General features: G+C 43.6%; 1 protein-coding gene across 2 annotated transcripts in view; it reads right to left on the bottom strand.

Annotated features, from left to right (window-relative positions):
- ZRANB1 (zinc finger RANBP2-type containing 1) overlaps positions 1–17,600 on the bottom strand; it is a 93,272-nt gene that overhangs the window by 57,852 nt on the left and 17,820 nt on the right. Inside the window, exons 2-3 of one of the 2 annotated variants that reach the window (XM_054983758.1) lie at positions 17,175–17,281; positions 15,886–16,735 (exon numbers count right to left, since the gene is read on the bottom strand). In XM_054983758.1, coding sequence (XP_054839733.1) covers positions 15,886–16,699 — 814 coding nt within the window. In that variant the 5' untranslated portion in view covers positions 16,700–16,735; positions 17,175–17,281. The remainder of the gene's footprint in view (positions 1–15,885; positions 16,736–17,174; positions 17,282–17,600) is intronic. The other variant, XM_054983759.1, reaches the window with a different exon arrangement.

Below are 17,600 nucleotides of genomic sequence, written 5' to 3'. Positions count from 1 at the left end.
GGAGAGGTCGCATGTGCAACCGGGCCATAGGGGTGACAGCCGTAGAAGAGGCCATGAGGCCCAGTAGCCTTTGGATAGCCGTTACGGATTGGAACCTGCACTTAGAAAGAAGGTTCACCATCCTGCCAATCCTTAAAGCACGCTCCCTGGGCAGAAAACCCCTGTTTACGTCACCGTCCAGTTCCATACCGATAAACAGTATCCGTCTGGACGGGGTAAGGTTAGACTTTTGTAAGTTAACCAAAAGTCCCAATCTGGAGCAGGTGAGCATCACGGTACGAATCTGGGCCAGGAGTGCATCAGCAGAGGGTGCTGCAAGGAGCCAATCGTCAAGATAGGGATAGATGGTACAACCCCGTTGTCTTAAATAAGCCACAACCACAGCCATACATTTAGAAAAAACTCGTGGGGCTGTTGAGAGGCCAAAGGGAAGTACCTGGTAATGGTAGGCCCTATTGTTACACAGGAACCTAAGGTATTTCCTATGGTTAGGATGGATGGCAATATGGAAATACGCGTCCTTGAGATCCAGGACCGCGAACCACATGTCCTCGGGCATTAACTGGAGGACTGTGTTCAAGGTAAGCATCCTGAACCGCTTGACGAGAACGAATTTATTCAGTTCCCGAAGGTCTAAGATGGGTCGCACACCTCCATCCTTTTTGTCTACCAGGAACATCCTGGAGTAAAAACCTAAGAGGGGGTCCTGAGGGAGTACCTCCTTCACAGCCCCTTTCTCCAATAGCGCTATAACCTCAGCCTGTAAGCTATCAGAAGAGGATTGTAATGAGTGGTCAGGAAGAGACAACACTGGGTAAACATCAAACTGAATTTTATATCCAACTGTAACGATTTTAAGAACCCAACTATCGGACGTAATCTCCGCCCATGCAGAGGCAAACTGAGCCAATCTGTTTCCAAACACGACAGACTGTTCGAGCCCTAGTCAGAACTGCTTTGGTTGCGTAGCTGACTCTTTGGTATCGGTGGCATGAGGGCCGCGACGAGGGCGGTAGGTAGGCTTCCGGCGCTGGTAAGAGCTTGGTGGTTGGAATGGCCGGTAGGAACCATAGCGTGGATACGGCTGGTACCGGTGCTGTCGTCCACGATAACCCTGGGCAGGGCGATACTGGCCACGATTCTCGGTGGGTGGTCTGGCCGGGAGAATGCCATAGGATCGGGCTGTAATACGATCCTTGCGCTTCTGCAACAGGTAGTCATCTGTTTTGGTAGAAAACAGGGATTGCCCCTCAAATGGCAGGTTCTCCACCTTATTGCGCGTCTCCACTGGCAACGCAGTTGTGCGGAGCCACGAGTGCCGGCGCAGGACGATGGAAGAAGCCAATGCCCTCGCAGAGGTGTCAACTGTGTCACGGCCCGCATTTATTTGTTGCCGGGAAAGCCTCAGGGCCTCATCGAGGATCACCTTCGCCAATACTCTCTGGTCTGCTGGGAGTTTTTCCAGGAAGGCCGCCATGCGGTTCCAAAGGAATATCTGATACGCCCCCATAATGGCTGAATAGTTGGAGATTTTCAGCGTGAGGGCAGCAGAAGAGTATAGCTTCTTGCCCAAGGAATCCAACTTCCTGCTCTCCTTGTCAATGGGCACCGCATAGGACCCCTGGCGTTGGCGGGTCCTGCATTTCCTCCGTAATGAGGGAAGAAGGAGGCGGATGTGCAAAGAGGTATGCACAAACATCATCCCGTGTCTTGTACAGGGCCTCCAGTTTGTGGGACGTCGCGTACACAGAGGCCGGCTTCTCACAAATGTCGTGGATGATCTCCACCAAGCCTTCAGTGAATGGGAAGGCAATAGTTGGAGGGTTCCCGGACTGGACATATTGAAGAATTTTGTCCTTTGGTTTAGGATCCACGGCCGATATCTTGATGTCGAGAGAATGGGCCATCCTGACCATCTGCTCAGAGTAGAGTCGGTAGTCCTCAGATGGCGACACACGACCGGTCCCAATGATGACATCATCTGGAGATGGGTCCGACGGAGGGCTGGGACTCGGGCCCTGGTAGGGTTCAGCAGGATAGTAAGGTGAACCGTGTCTGGGAGAACCATAGTGGGAGAACTCACTTCGAGTGTCACCCCAACACTCCCTGCCAAATGATGGAGAGCTGGCATACAGGGAACCCTCTCTGTCAAATGCAGCCCGCGGCAGGTGGTAACGCCAGTCCACACGGTCCGCATAATCACCCGCATGCCACTGCTGGGCCGAAGGTGGCGCGTTGGGCAGATCACCATCATCATCAGACAAGTGGTGCAGCGGAGGCGACAGGTGCGGCGACGGAGTCAAAGGCCTCTCCCAGAGGACCTCATCTGTTTGGACCGAAGCCGATTGACTGTGCTTCGACTTCTTCTTGGACTTTTTGCCGCCCTTGTCGGCCGGAGCCGGATCCGAGCTTCGGTCCCTGCCAACCGAATCCGATGTCTTCGGATCCGACCGAGCGCCCGTCTTCGGAGCGAGGTCGGTGCGCGTCGACTCAGCAGGCTTCGGAACCGATGGAGTCGGAGCCGATGGCGGATCCGATGGTTTGGGAACCGACCCAGCAGGGATGTTCGGTTCCGATGATGCTCTCGGCACCTTCGGAGCCGGCGTGAAGGTCGGTTCCGACCTCGATGGGGACCTGGAACGGTGACGTTTCCGAGTCGGATCCGACGTTGGTGCCAAGGGCTTGCGACCCGACGCGGAACTCGCAGTCCCCTTTGGATCCGGGGTTAACTGCCGGGCTTGGCGACGATCCGGGGAGCGGGAACGCGAAGCGGATGCGGCCTTCTGAGGCCCCTTCTCAGGGGGGGTGTTACCCGTCCCACCAGCCGGTGGCGGTCCCTCCGGGGTAACGGGAGCCCCCGAAACCCGCATCGCCCGTCTCCACAGTAAGGTGTTCAGCCTATTAGCCCTCTCAGCCCTGGCCTTCGGAGTGAACCGTTGGCAGTGCTCACACTTCCCGACGATGTGTCCCTCGCCGAGACACTCGAGGCAAACGGCATGACCGTCCGTCCTCGTCATCTTAGTGGAGCAGTTGGAGCAGCGCTTGAACAGCGACTTCTCAGACATCTTCGCAGGATCCTCACAGGAAAAAATTTCCTCACAAGCGGACAGCTAGATCTTTACCGGTCGGCGGCAAAGAAGAAACTGAGGGGAAAGGGGGCGACGTCGCCCAATGTCGCTCGGGCGGGAAACGGCCGCGCATGCGCATTGGGTCGGACATGCGCCCCCTAGTGGACGTTTGCTAGAAAGAAAAATCCGGTCGGCAGGCCTGCGCAGGCGCAGTCCCCATGTGGGGCTGCACAGAAGACGGACAGTGAACATATAGATTAGACTAGTGCAATACTCTCTATGTGGAACAGTGTTTGAAGAGTGTCCAGAAATTACAAATTTCCTCTCCAGGGAGATCTGTCTGTCCTGTCTACAGAATGCTAAGACAGAAATCTGGCTGGAGTGGCTATAGGGACTACCACTGCAGTCTTGTTCTACCTACAATGGCTCCCAATTTATTTCCAGGCCCAATTCAAGATGCTGATATTTACCTTTAAAGCTTTATATTCAATGACCTCAAGCTGCCGAATACTGACAGAATGTAATTCAAAAGTTGAATTTAGCTCTTAATTTCAACTTCCCAGTATTACCCAACATAATCCTGCTAAATAACCTTATGACCATCCTGAGGAAATATCATGACATTCTGCTATATTCTATAATGAAAACAAGAATAAACTTTGCAAGACACTGGAACAACATTTCTCCACATAGTATTTATTTATGGCTAGAAAATATTCAAGAAATTTATACTATGATAAAATTAACATTTACTGAAATCTATGTGAGTCATGTGAGAGTTTCTTGTATAGTTATTTTGTACTTATATTTGGGGTTCCCCCCCCCTTTTTTCTCCTCTAGTATCTACATTATGCAATATTGGAATGTAAATGGATAAAAAGCCCTATATGGTCTGGGGCCAATATACATTAAGAACCACCTAGTTCCATATGAACCTACTCAACCAGTGAAGTCATGTTTGGAGGCCTTGCTTCAGAAGCCCGCACCTGAAGCAAGGCCTTAAGTGCTTTAAATTATAGAATTTAAATTATAGATGGCACTTAAATTATAGAATTTCCTCTCCAGGGAGATTTGTCTGTCCCATCTATCATTGTCTTACAACAGTGGTTGAATGATCTTTTGTTCTGTGTGGTATTCCCTCATTGATTTTCACTGAACTTCCAACCATTTACATGTTTTAATGGTTTTTATATATGTTTATGTTTTCAATCTTGTTTTAATGTTTTATACTGTTGGCTACCTTGGGACCCCTAAATTGGGTTAAAAGGCACCTTTAAAATGTTAATAAAATAATACTCAAAGCAATGGTCAAATAGCTATGAATATCGGTGAATTAGAAGGTAAGCCAACTCACTGCAGATAACATAAGTCAACATTCTCCGTAAGAACCATCATATTACTTCAACAAGCATGCACACAACTCATTTCTCACAGCATATTCTGTATAATTAACCGGAGACTTAAATTTAAAAAAATAGTAACAGGAATATATTCCAGTAAACATATAGTGAATACCACAAGAGTTTAACAACCCCAAAGCCCAAGAGAATGCCATACAACTTAAAGCTTTTGCTATCAAAATGCTGGTCATCATATTCTACTCTAGTAATGACCTTAAATCTCCAGGGCAACTGTAACAGGAATAAACAAACTTCACTACTAAAACCAGAAGCATACACATTAAAAGTTATGATCAGACATTGTGTGTGGTCTGGAAGATCTGTATGTATCAGACTCCTGTATATGTGAATAAGACTTGCTGCTCAATTGGATCAAAATTGAGGGGGGGGGTTGACAACACAATACAATTTAAATTTAGAGATAGGTTGTTATGCCCTGACTTGTTTTAATGGCTTTGTGTCATTTTAGCTGTAAGCCACCTCAAGGAAGTCTCTGGAGAGGCATCATATACATTTTCTAAATAAACAGGATATAATAGTATTTGTTGGTCTTTCCTGAGTTGCAAGCACATAAGAAGAGTAATATGACAGAGGGGGATCAGAGTTATGTCCTCAACAGTGTCAAGGCCATGAACAGCAGATCAAAAAATGGAAGTCAAGCACCAGATTACCGGATTAAAGCCTTGGAAGAATCTTCTCAGCATATATACAAAGAGAGATGGGAGGCATAGCATCATTGCTATGCCTCCAAAAGGCAGCAAAAAAACCAGCTTTAGAGGAGCTCATGTGCCAACTGATGGGGCTCCATGGGATGAAGACCACCGATTTAAAAAAAACAGTGAAGGTCCTAAGCCATGGAAGCCAGGAGGTGTTAGGAAAACAAGAGTTTATCTGAGCAGGATATAAAAGACACTCATGACATCAAAATGTTATCATACACACATATAGCACCAAACATTAGAATGCCCACAACAAATGTAAATATTCCAAATGCACACTCTCTTGAGCAGTGTGTGAACTAAAAAAGAAAGTTAGAGGAGGCAGAAACCAACTGGGAAAGGAGAAGATTATATTACATATCCTGGATGGGAGTCCATCTGGGAAGAAAGACGTATTGAAGAAAGAAGTATTGGGTACCCTTCACATCCACACAAGCTAGGAAGTTTGAGTTCATAGATGACAATTTCCCAGGGACCGGAAGAGAACAGGCAAAGCTTACAGTAAAATCCAAATGAAAGGATTTGGTATAGGAGTCCATAAGAAAGTGTGTGAAAGCAGCCAAGCAGGCAGGGCTGAAAGCAGCAAGGGATCAAAGGCTCGGGGAACAACAGCATAGTTAAGAACACCTCAAGAGCCAATACTGAGCACACTTTGGGGGAGCCATTGTAGTTTCTAGCACAGAAAAAAAGCATTTGATCTTCCCAGCCTTTGAGGGAGATAAGAAATATAGGTGAACTCAGCAGACAGCACACTGATTGGCTAAGAGTATGGCACAGTGAGACCCCTCATCGTGAGAGCCTCCTTAAATAAGGAAATGAAGAGAAAGCTGAGGCAGGAAGGAGGGGTGTTAAAGGCAGTCTCATCTATATAGCCAGGAATTAAACAGAAGTAAATGATATCAATAAAATACAGTAATTAAAAGCTGATGGCAGCAGGATCTCTTTTGACAGAAAAGAATGCAGCAAGGCAACAAAACACTGTGTATAAGAGCACCCTGATTGAAGCAATGTACTTTGAATAATTGTTTAAGAACCTTTAGTGGGTGATTGAGTCAATTTTCTCTGTGGGCTTGCATTGTGCTAGGGAACTTCTCTCTTAGCTTACTACATGCTTTGCAAGCTGGCTATTGTGCTACTATAGCTAAAATGTAATTAGGATAGGTGTTTCCATTCCCACCTATTCTTCCAACTCACCTCATTTTATTCTGTAAATAGCCTAACACTAGATTTGCACAGCTCTGAGTGCAGCTAAAGACTAGCTGATCACAAATCCAAGATGGAGGAGGGTAAAGAAAGAGGCCAACAAAATGGAGACTTGATATGGCAACAATCTGCATTTGGGTTCAGGTAGGTAGCCATGTTGGTCTGCAGCAGAACTGCAGGATTTGATTCCAATGGCACCTTAGAGACCAACAAACAGGTATCTGAAGAAGGGAGAAATAACTCTCAAAAGCTTATACTCTGAAAATCTTGTTGGTCTCTAAAATGCCACAGGATTGCTAATATACATTTTGCTATTTGTATGGGTCAACAAATGTTGATATTTTCCATCTCTTATAGATTTCCCTTCTACTGCAGAGGTGGAAACCCTTCAGCAGGAAGACAGAGTTTCAGTGTATTCTCTCATGCTTTAAGTATGCCCTTTCTGCATTTGTTTGTAGTTAATACATAACATAGAGATGTTTTGAAATCCAGGCAAGATATGGGCTTGTCTATTCCAGTTTAGTAACATAGCTCCACTAACTTCAGAGCTTCACCTTTCAAGGGCAAACTTCAAGTTTGAGTATTTGCAGAGTACATAGCATGATCTAATACTGCAAAAGAAGCAGCACAATTTCCAGTAAGGAAAAGAATAATACAAATAGGCAAGTGATGAGCTATTCAGGCCAGGACAATATTATTAACCCATTTGTTTCTCACAGCATTTTATACATTTATACCTTAAAATCATCATACTTACGAATTGTTTCAGCTCTGTATTGGATTTCTACTTGTTTTCAAATTTCTGCAAATTTTACACTTGCATACCCTATTGCATTGTTTATTGAATGTCCCAGCTGTCGATTGTATCAATTTATACTGTGTGATCTGCCTTGAGTCTCAGTGAGAAAGGTGAGCTATAGAGTCGGTTGCAGAGCATTGGTTCAGATGGTTCTTGGCCTTGCCAACATGGGGCTGCTTTTCAGTAGTTGAAGCGAGTAGCTTAGTGGGCAGGCATGGAGTCTACAGAGACTCTTTTCCTCTCATAGACTCAAGTGAAACACCACCATGTTTAAAAATAATCATTCAATGCACCACATCAATGCCAATCATAGGGAGCCTAATTTCCCCAGCACACTCCTTGTTCCAACAGTCCTGAAATTACGGAGCAGAAGAAAAATACACCCTGGCCTCTGTCACTAGCCTAAATAAGGGCCATAGGTCAGTTGCATCACTTTAATATAAGTAAGATTACTAGCAAAGGAAGATTAGCCCAGTACAACTAAAGTTCTACATATCTCAATAATATCTCCCTATTATATTTTCTGCCCATTCCTCTTCTCTTGTGTGTCTTATTATTTCACTGTAAGGAGGAAGAAAAGGCCCATCTCTCTTTATTCTAAACTACTTTGGAAGACAGTTGTCAGAAATGCAGAATATTAATAAATACAATTTTCTGGGTTTTGTCCATGTCATGGACATTGATTACAGCTCTCACAATGCTGTTCAAAGCCTCCCCCCTCCCCTCCCCAAAAGGTTGGCTTTTACTGGGTATGTTGAGAAAAAGATACAATCCTGTATGTGAAATAGATAGGCAGAACAGACCTTTGGACACTTAACATGAAGGGTCCTTCTCCTCTGAGGAAAGGAGGACATCTTGGGTGATTCCCACCGTCCAATCAGGGAGGCAGGAACAAGTTTCTTCCTCTTCCTGTCTGGCGTGTGGGACACCCTCTCTTCAGTTCAGGTTATTCCACAAAGCAGTAACACTGAATTTATCATTCAGCAACGGTCAATACTGAGAGAAAAAACACCTCTTGCATTTACAGGTACCGTAAATAAAGCATAACCCAGAGGACGTAGAAGAATGAGGCAGCAGGGTAGAGGAGGATGAAGGCTCGGGGAGGGCAAGATGTCCTTCTTTCCTCAGAGAAGAAGGACCCTGCACGGTAAATGTCCAAAGGTCCATTCTCCCTCTGAGGCAGAGAACATCTTAGGTGCTCCCAAAGTAGTTTCCACTTTCTGGGTGGGATGTGGTCATCTGAGATCATGCACTGCAGTACTTTTCTACAGCAGGTGGTGTCCGCTGAATCATACAGATTTAATTTGTAGCATCTCACTAAGGTCAAGATTGACGACCATACTGCTGGCTTGCAGACTTCTTTTACAGAACTGTTCCTGTGTAATGCTGCATTGGTAGCAGCACTCCTCACAGAGTGAGCTGTTATTCCATTAGGAACCTCTACAATAAGAGCTTTGTGAGCTTCGATAGTGTATGTTTTGCTATTGGCTGCTGAAGGTATTTTCTTCCCCAAATTGAGGGAGATATATTGATAAACAGTAAGTCTGACGTTCTGATTTGTACTGTTCAGAGCAGATAGGATTTGAGCGTCCTTCTGACATCTAGGTTGTGTTAGAGCCTCTTCCTAGAATATTTAGGGTACAGGTAGAAATATGGTAGCCTTATCTCTTGCAACCTATAGAATTTTGGAAGGAAGTTGGGGACAGTACGAAGTATCACCTTATGGCTGTGAAAGATACAGAGTTCAGGTCTGAGATTCTTCTAGCAGACGCGACTACAATGAGGTAGATGGTCTTCATTCTCAGCCTTCTCAGGTGAACTTCCTTGATCAGTTCAAAGGAATGTTTGGTCAGGGCTGTGTAAAATGTCCAGTGCTTTCCTCCTGCCCCACTGAGTGAGGGCTTTCCAAGAGGAATTGTAAATTCTGACTGTGAACTGTTTTCTGGATGCTAGGAGAATGTCGTCCACCTCTCCGGAATATCCCCATCTTAGGAAGATTTTCCTTTCTATTTCCACACAGTTAAGCAGAGTGAGGCTAATTGAGAGTGCCAAATCATTCCCTGCTGTAACATGACCGGAGAGATCAGTAGGATGAGGGGTGGAGATTTCACCATCTGTTGGAGTGTGGAAAAGCAGTCTGTGGGGCCACCAAAAGGCAATCACAAGCCTGTTCCTTCACTTCCTGTTCCTTCTCAGGAGTTTGGGTATTACTGATAAGGATGGTAATGCATAGAGGAGCCCTAATGGCCACTGCAATGCCAGGGCATTTGCTTGTGGGTGGAACAAACCTTGTTATGTACCTTGGTAGTTGATGGTTATGTTAGGACACAAACAGGTCCATGAGAAGTGTTGCAAAGTGCGATGTTATCCATTAGATGAGATCTTTCTTAAGGGATTATTCCCGTTGTTGAATGGTCTACCTGCTCAGCCAGTCTGCTGATTGAGGCTAGGTGACCTTCCTCTCAGGTAAGTATCCTTGTTGCCTCCTAGAGGTCTTGGATCCCCCCCTGCTTGTTTACATATGTCTTGTCTGCGACCTTGTCCATACAGATCAGGATGTGAGAGTTCACAATCCAATCTCTGAACTGGAACAGGGCCAGACAAATCACTCACATTTCCAAGACATTTATAGGAAGACATGCCTAACCTGTGATACTGTAAATATTTGTTGTTCTCGAGGGGTCATGAATCTTCTGATCTAAAGTGGTATCTGAATGGCAAGATGTGTCTTCTCCATGATCTGTTGTTAGTAAGATCTGAGAAAGGTCTGAAGTGGTCTTACATGTAGACAACCCCAAGGTATCTCATTGTTGTTGGCCACAAACCCGTCAGTTTGGGTAGTGTCGTGAGAAGTGATTTTGCACTCTGATGACAGTCTCAGCAAGCTGCTTGGTCTTCCTAACCTTTTCTTTGGTGAGGGATAGACAACACACTTTGATTATCATACCCAGGTGCTCCAGCTTTGTAGGAACTGAATGGTGAACTGAGTGTCAAGGTGAGATTTTTCTTTTAACTTGATCTGATCAGGAGATCGTCTGGGTACAAGTGAACATGAATACCTCTCTCTATGTGACATATGGTGAGGTTGATCAGGAGCTTTGTGAACACTCTTGGCGTGGTGGACAGGCCAAAAGGGATGACTCAGAACTACCAATTGATTTTTTTTCTTTCCCACCCCATAATGCAAAAATTTAGGTATTGTTGATGGGCTGTTAAAATCGGTACATGGAGGAATGTTCCGTAAGATCTGCAGACGTCATGTATTCTTCTGGTTGAATGGCCTCTGCGACTGAGCGCAGATTCTCTATTCAGAAGTGACAATTTGATAAACTTGTTCAAAAAGTTGAGGTCTAATAACACCCTCCAGTCCCCATTCCTTTTAGGGACTGTGAAGAAGCTTGAGTAGACTCCCCCATCCTCTTTCATTGTGGGGAACATGCTTCACAGCTTGAATGTCCAGAAGGTGTTGGATTACAGTTTGAGTTTGCGTAGGGGAGTGATGACAAAATGTTCTGGTGGGTAGCTTTCAAATTGCATGGAATAGCCTTGTGAGACAATTTCTAAGGTCCAGGCGGTTGCCTGCATGTTGACCCAGGCTTGATGATAAGGAGTAGTTGGTCTCTCACAGGGATGGCTTGTGAGTCCTATTTTAGAGAGCTGGGTATCAAGGTTGGATCTCTATCCATGTGTGAAGAACTGTCTGTTTGATCTTGGGACAAAGTAATCATTATCCCCACAATACAGCTGGGGAGCTGAGACTGAGAGGAATGATTTACCCAAGGCCATGTGATAAGTTCATGGCAGTAGTGAAATTTGAACCAGCAGAGTACTGCATCACAGTTCAGTTACTTAACCACTATACTACAAGTGGATTCTTGAAAGGATCCCCCTTATTAAAGGACTGTTTAGATTAACCCCAGGATAGCTGTTTGGAATCCTGTCTGGACCTTAGTAGAGTGTGTTGTGAATAAAATGGCTGAGGGCCAAGGGATCGCCTCTCAGACTGTTTGACTATTTTTGGCAACACTTCCTTTTGTCCTGGGTCTCAACCCAGATCTTTCCTAGGGCATCCCCAAATAATGTGTCTCTCTGTAAGTGGTAAGTCAGGACAATATTTTTAGAGTATAAATCTGCTGGCCATGCTCTTAGTCAAGGGTGCCTACTTGTTAACGCTGCCGAGACCACAATCCTGGAAGAAAAGGTAAGTGCATCCAGGATGGTGACTGCCTTGAAGGTACTGGCCTTTAAAATTCAGTTTGCCCCTTCAAGGAGGGCATCTACTTTTGTATGGGAGAAGTGGGATCAGTTTTCTGATCCATACTCCTGATGCTCTGGAGGCAATGAAGGCAATGGTCGTAGCCTTAATAGCCATGGTCATGGCCTCATGAGCTCTCTTCAGCATGGCCTCTCTCTTCTTATCTAAGATGTCTCCGACTGATCCTTGCCCGTCCTCTGACAGGAGCCCAGATGACTGAAGTGTAGCTACTACAGTGTCGATCGCAGGTACCTGCAACATCTTATAGCAAAGAAAGGTAGTGAGTACAGGTTTTTTTTACCATGTTCAGGGATTGCTTATTGGCTGATGGTTTAGACCACTCAGCCTTGAGCTGTCTCCCAAAATATTCTGGAAATGGGAGGACCTTTTCTGAGGAGGCTGCCCTTTGAAGAGACTCTTGTTTCCCTGGGTCTGGATTTGGTATTCCCTGTCTAAGGGGCCTCTTCCCCTGAGGGTAATTCCTGTAGCCCAAAGGCTGAGAATGTCTTAGGTGGTAAATAATGGTAGGAGGTAAGTGGAATGCAGCAGTTGTTGTGGAGACAAAGAAATGGACAGGAAAGGATAAAGGCTGTGATCTGGCATGGAGGAGAGGGGGGGCTACAGGGAAGAAAAACCTCAGTCAGCTGAGAAAAAGATTTAGTCTTTCAGGAACACCAATTTACTTGTGTATCAGTGAGCAGTCCTGGCCAGGGAAAACATTACTAGCTTCATACATGTGTCATGGCCTTCAGGATACAAAAAAAAATCTAATGAAGAGCCTAACCAGAAAGATTTCAGAGCAACACAAGCAAGGCTCCTGAAGGCTAGATAGAAAGGGTAGTTAAGTTCTAGTACTTAAGTATTTAGTAGCTATTTAAGTTCTAGTAGCATGGACGTTATTACCTTTCTCAATTAGAAGTAACACTAAAGAAAATAAGGTGCACCTGAACAACAGTTAAATATTCATAACATCCTTTTAAATATTCAATTCATTAACATTTTATATCTTGTCACTTGTTCTTTGTATCTGTTTATCTCCTACACCTAGTTTAAACCAAGCTACAAAGGTATAAATAAAAAGTTGCTTCATCTTCAAGGGTAAGCCATGTCAACCAAGAAAAGTTAGTATTTTCCTCATAGCAGTAGTATGGTTAAGGGGGTGGGACAAGTACACGCTCAAACAGTCTAGAATGAAAAAAATGTATGTAAGACTACCCACAGAATTAGTTAATGATAATCCCTACGTATACTATAGATATATGCAATGTATTTTCAAGAACAGGTTCATAGCATAAACGAGTAATTCTGGCAACAATGTGATACAATAAATTAAATAAATTAAAGCGTTCAGTGTTATGAAGTTTAACTTGATATCCACATATATTTGACTTACTGTGACTATACAAGAATTTGTCCAAATACACTCTTTTTCTTTACTACAAAAATAGAATACAGTCCTATTTGTGCTAGAGACTATACAGAGGAAAATTACTTTGGCCTCCTAACCAACATTAAAAGTTAGCATGGGTACAACAAGGCTGATCACATAGGAAAAATTCTTATTAACATTACAAGCCTAAAAACTAGCCCAATGTCATCAGATCTCAGAAGCTAAGCAGGATCAGTCCTGATTAGTGTTTGGTGGGAGACCACCAAGAAGTGCAAGGTTGATGCTCAGAGGTGGGAAACGGCAAACCAGCTTGGTTCATCTTTGAAACCTCATGAGTTCACCACAGGTTGGCTGCAACTTGACTGCACTTTCTATCACCAGAAGAAAAAAATGGGTTTGCTGAACTATATGCCATTAAACAGCAACAGATGATGATCATTATGACAGCACTGATTGGACTCTGCTCCTATCAGAATTCATTATTCAATATTCCTTCCATCCTTCCCCATTCCTAAAAGCCAGAAGGCTTCCAGGATTATGTAAGTAGCAATGATCCTTTCCTTAAACATAAAAGGCAAACCATGTTGTTGATGACTCACTTCTTATCCTTCTGCAGGCACAGTACACAAGGATAAGAAGCGAGTTGGGGGCAAAATGCTTTGTCTCCCTGTCACATCCTTGGGGCCTCCAGAGGCCCAGAAAGGCCCAGCATGGCTGCAGGAATGTGCCGGCCCTTCCGGAGGCCTGGGAAGCCCTGGCCCAGAGAAAGGAAGACCTGGCAACATGCCACCAGGGCTTCCTGCTGCCTCAGGGCTTCTGGAGGCCCGGGAAGGACCGGCACAGCAGCAGGAAGACATGGCGCCACAGCCCTGGGCCTTCCTACCGCCTTGGGGCCCACTGTGGTCATGCGGGGCGGCACAGCACAGCCCGCTGCGGCACAGGGCGGCTCGGCCCAGTGCCCACTGTATTATATCACAATGGGCTGTGGTGCTAGTAAACACATAACTACACCTTAAGCTTTAACCTTTGTGACCAACATTTGTGTTACTGGTAGAGCAATATCTTTTCTTATTCTCCTAAACTTCCAGTAAAGCATGTTTCAGTGTCTCTGAATTTTAACTGAACAATGCAGTTCTAAGCAAATTACTCTAGTCTACTGAAATCAATATGCCTAGACGGGAGCAAATCTACACAGGACTGTACTATTAGAAGACAAATCTCAGTTCGAAGTATTCCAAGAATAAGATTTGCCTGAAACATTAGATCAATTTTTACAGTGTACTACAGCTTGGTAAAGAAATCATCAAGAACTTTTAAAGGTAAAATCTACACATACTTGTGTTAGGCATCAACGGGCCTCAAGAAATAAAAGAACTAACTCCTATCCAGTTTACAAAACACTATTTGCCTGACCACCTAGAAGAGATTCTTACTCACCACTGTCAATTAAGTGACTATTTGCAAGCCTGGCATAATCACCATATTTTATTACATTAGTCACGACCATCCTAAGCAGCAAGTTAACAGGAATAGTAGGTATTAATGTTAGGGAGATGACATTCTTATGTTCTAAGAGAAGAAGAAAAAAACATTCTAGTAGGGACAGGTCATCTCACAAGATACCCATTAAAACAAGATCTTATTCTCTTTCCAGTGCAATTAAAGAGAAGACACCTTACATTTCTATGGCACTCTATTCTAGGCTTCCAGCCTGAATGACAAACTATGAAGGGCTCTGAAGATGGGAGCTTTGACTCTCAAAAGTTTATACCAGGAGTCTTCAACCTTTTTGAGCCTGAGGGCACATTTGGAATTCTGAAGCAGTGTGGGCACAGCAACAAAATGGCTGCCACAAAATTGCTGCTGCAGGAGGCGGAGCCAGCCATAAATCATTTGCTACTTCAGTCACACAGTGAAGATCATTGTACTGTGAAAGCAGTTTCTGTCAAAGCAACGTTTTAAAAAGTCTGCACAGCTGATCAATACTCCAATGGCCAATCTGAAGTCATACTTTGCAAAAGCCCCACCTGCCCCCCGCCTCATTTTCTAAAAACATTTGGTGGGCACCACAAAAGTGTTGGTAGGCACAACTATGCCCACTGGCGCCTTGTTGGGCACCCTTGGCTTATACCATGAAAATCTTGTGGGTCTCTAAGGTGAAAGTAATAGTTACACAAAGCATCATTAGGGTACCCTATTCTATGGGATTCTCTCATCGTAGTTTCAGGTAGATAGCTGTGTTGGTCTGCAGTAGAACAGCAGGATTTCGGTTCAGTTCCACATACTTCAAGATATTATTTTGAAGGAATAGAATATTTACCAGCAGTCATATAAATATGAATGGCATTTCACAACTTAATACCTTCTCTTATACATGAAAAATACATTCAAGATCTCTTCCATCCACCAACACCCACCAACCCACCCAAAAACACCTTTACTGATAGCAACCACACACATAAGGGCAGTAAAAACACTAATGTCTTCATAATACTGCGAAAAATCAGTTTCATTACAAAGTCTACAACATGATAATTTTAGAAAATATAAAATGTATCAAAATCTGTATTTCCAAAATCAGAGCTATACGTCAAAGACTACAAATATGTGTACATTTCAACTAATTGCCTCACACTTGTTTAAGATCTAGAGTATTTACCAACACTCCCAAACTACTGTTGTTGATGTCTAAGGCGCTTCTTGTCATCTAAGTGGGGAAATACAGATACACATCTAAAGAATCTTATACATTACTACTGTTCACATAAAGGACAGTTTTTCAATACAGATCTCTAATGGCCTCATTTTAAAACCTGCAATGTCAAGTGTAAAATCAGAATGAATGCTAAAAGAATTCATTTAGTCAGTCTTAGCAGAATATTCCAACTCAGTGCTACCTGAATAAAATATGCTGTATTTTCTAGAACACTTAACTTCTACATTAAGGTAGTCCATACCACTTTGCTTCACATATTAAACATTATGAAGCATATAAGCAATCCCCAAATTTCCTCCCAACTAGAAGAGTCATAAACTACAGACATCACTTACCAACACAAGCATTGAGAAACAGCCAGTCAGTCTTCTTCATTCTGTTTTTTATTTGTTTTAGTTTTTTGAAGTCAACTTCAAGTTCTTCTTTGCAGCCAACAGCTCCAGCCAGTTCAATTCTCTGAAAGTCCATTTTCACTTCAGATTCCCGTTTGGTTGTAGGAGGGGATCTTCTTTGGCTATTACCGCTACTACAACTTCCCCTCCATCGAGTTCTGTCTTGCTCATTGATTATTGATGAAGCCTCTTCTGTTTCGGCCAATTCTATTGCTTCAATGTTGTTAGGTCTAGGATGATCACACACAACACATTTTCTGGCTTTAGCCCAATTTTCATATGTACAAACAGAACAAGTCCAGTGCTGTGTCCTCATGTTTAGTTTATTTCTATCATTGTATTCCTCACAAGGATCCACAGGGAAAGGAGCTGGTCTTGAACCAGACCCTGAAGACTGGGGGGATTCTGTGGGACTCCGGGTCCTACGCTGAGACAAGCACTGAGTGCATCTTATTGCACGAGGCCAGTTCAAGTATGTGCACATATGGCACGACCACTTATTTGCACTTTCCATACCGTAGGATGATTTAACTCTTGGTCTAGCACTGGAATCAGGACATATTAAAGGGCTGCTGCCTCCTTCAATACTTGCAGGATCCCAGTCTCTACCAACATCACTTGAACCACTCTTAAAGGGATCTTCTGTGATAATAGTTCCACTAGGTCTCTGAGCACGGCACATGGTACACTTGATTGCAGAAGGCCAGTTTTCGTATGTACAATACTCACAAGCCCATTTTATTCCACGTTCTGTCATCCTGCACGCCTTAAGTAAATTGCTTCAAACAGAAAGCTATAAAAAAGCAAGAATAAATCCATTAGTACATTACGAACCATCAAAAACTTGGGGGGAAATATTTGGCATCAAGTTGGATTATAAATTGTGGAAATGAACTTGACATCTTTTATTTTAAAAAGTACTTAAATCCACAAAATGAGGAAAATACTTTCTAAACTGTTCCCAAATCCTTATCTAAAAGAGGCCCACTTGGTCAAACAGGAATACTTAGGCTTAACAGGTCAAGTATTGAGGCTTACAGGCATGGGAATCAGAGTACAGAGCTCAGTTCTAATGTAATTCCAAAGGCTGTAGTTTTATTAGGATCCTGCAATTTTTTCATGATCCTCAATTTACTACTAGCCTGTAACACTAAATGTTGAAGGGCGGGGAAGCAGTATACACTCCTGCATTTGAAAAGGCTATATGGTTTAAAACAAATTGCTACATTTACTTTTTTCCTACTGAAGAATATATTTCATCTTCATGCTCTTTCAGGCTTTGTCCTCTTCAGTAAGAATTTGCCATGGATGACTGACAGCACTGTGTACACAGCCTTCCCTGTGAATAATATGAATACTTGTTAAAATAGAATTCTAGAATATGGAAAACCATGCTTGGTATACCAACCACAGTTCAGCTCATTTTGTCTATTTAAAAAAAAGCATTTCTAATCTACAGTAAAGTAACTATTAATTTGTCCTGTTTACAGTTTAAACAGAGAAATGTCAATGGAAACGTTTCACACATTCACTCAAACGGTAAGAAGTAAACATCAATGTAGAACTGCAAACGGCATTAAGCATAGCAGACAGCCTAGCCTAACAAAAACCCATTTCTCACCAAATCTTCAGAACATCCAACATTTTCACTATCTATA

This window comes from Eublepharis macularius, chromosome 6, assembly GCF_028583425.1.
Source record: "Eublepharis macularius isolate TG4126 chromosome 6, MPM_Emac_v1.0, whole genome shotgun sequence".
NCBI lineage: Eukaryota > Metazoa > Chordata > Lepidosauria > Squamata > Eublepharidae > Eublepharis > Eublepharis macularius.
This window is presented reverse-complemented; position numbering and strand designations above follow the sequence as displayed.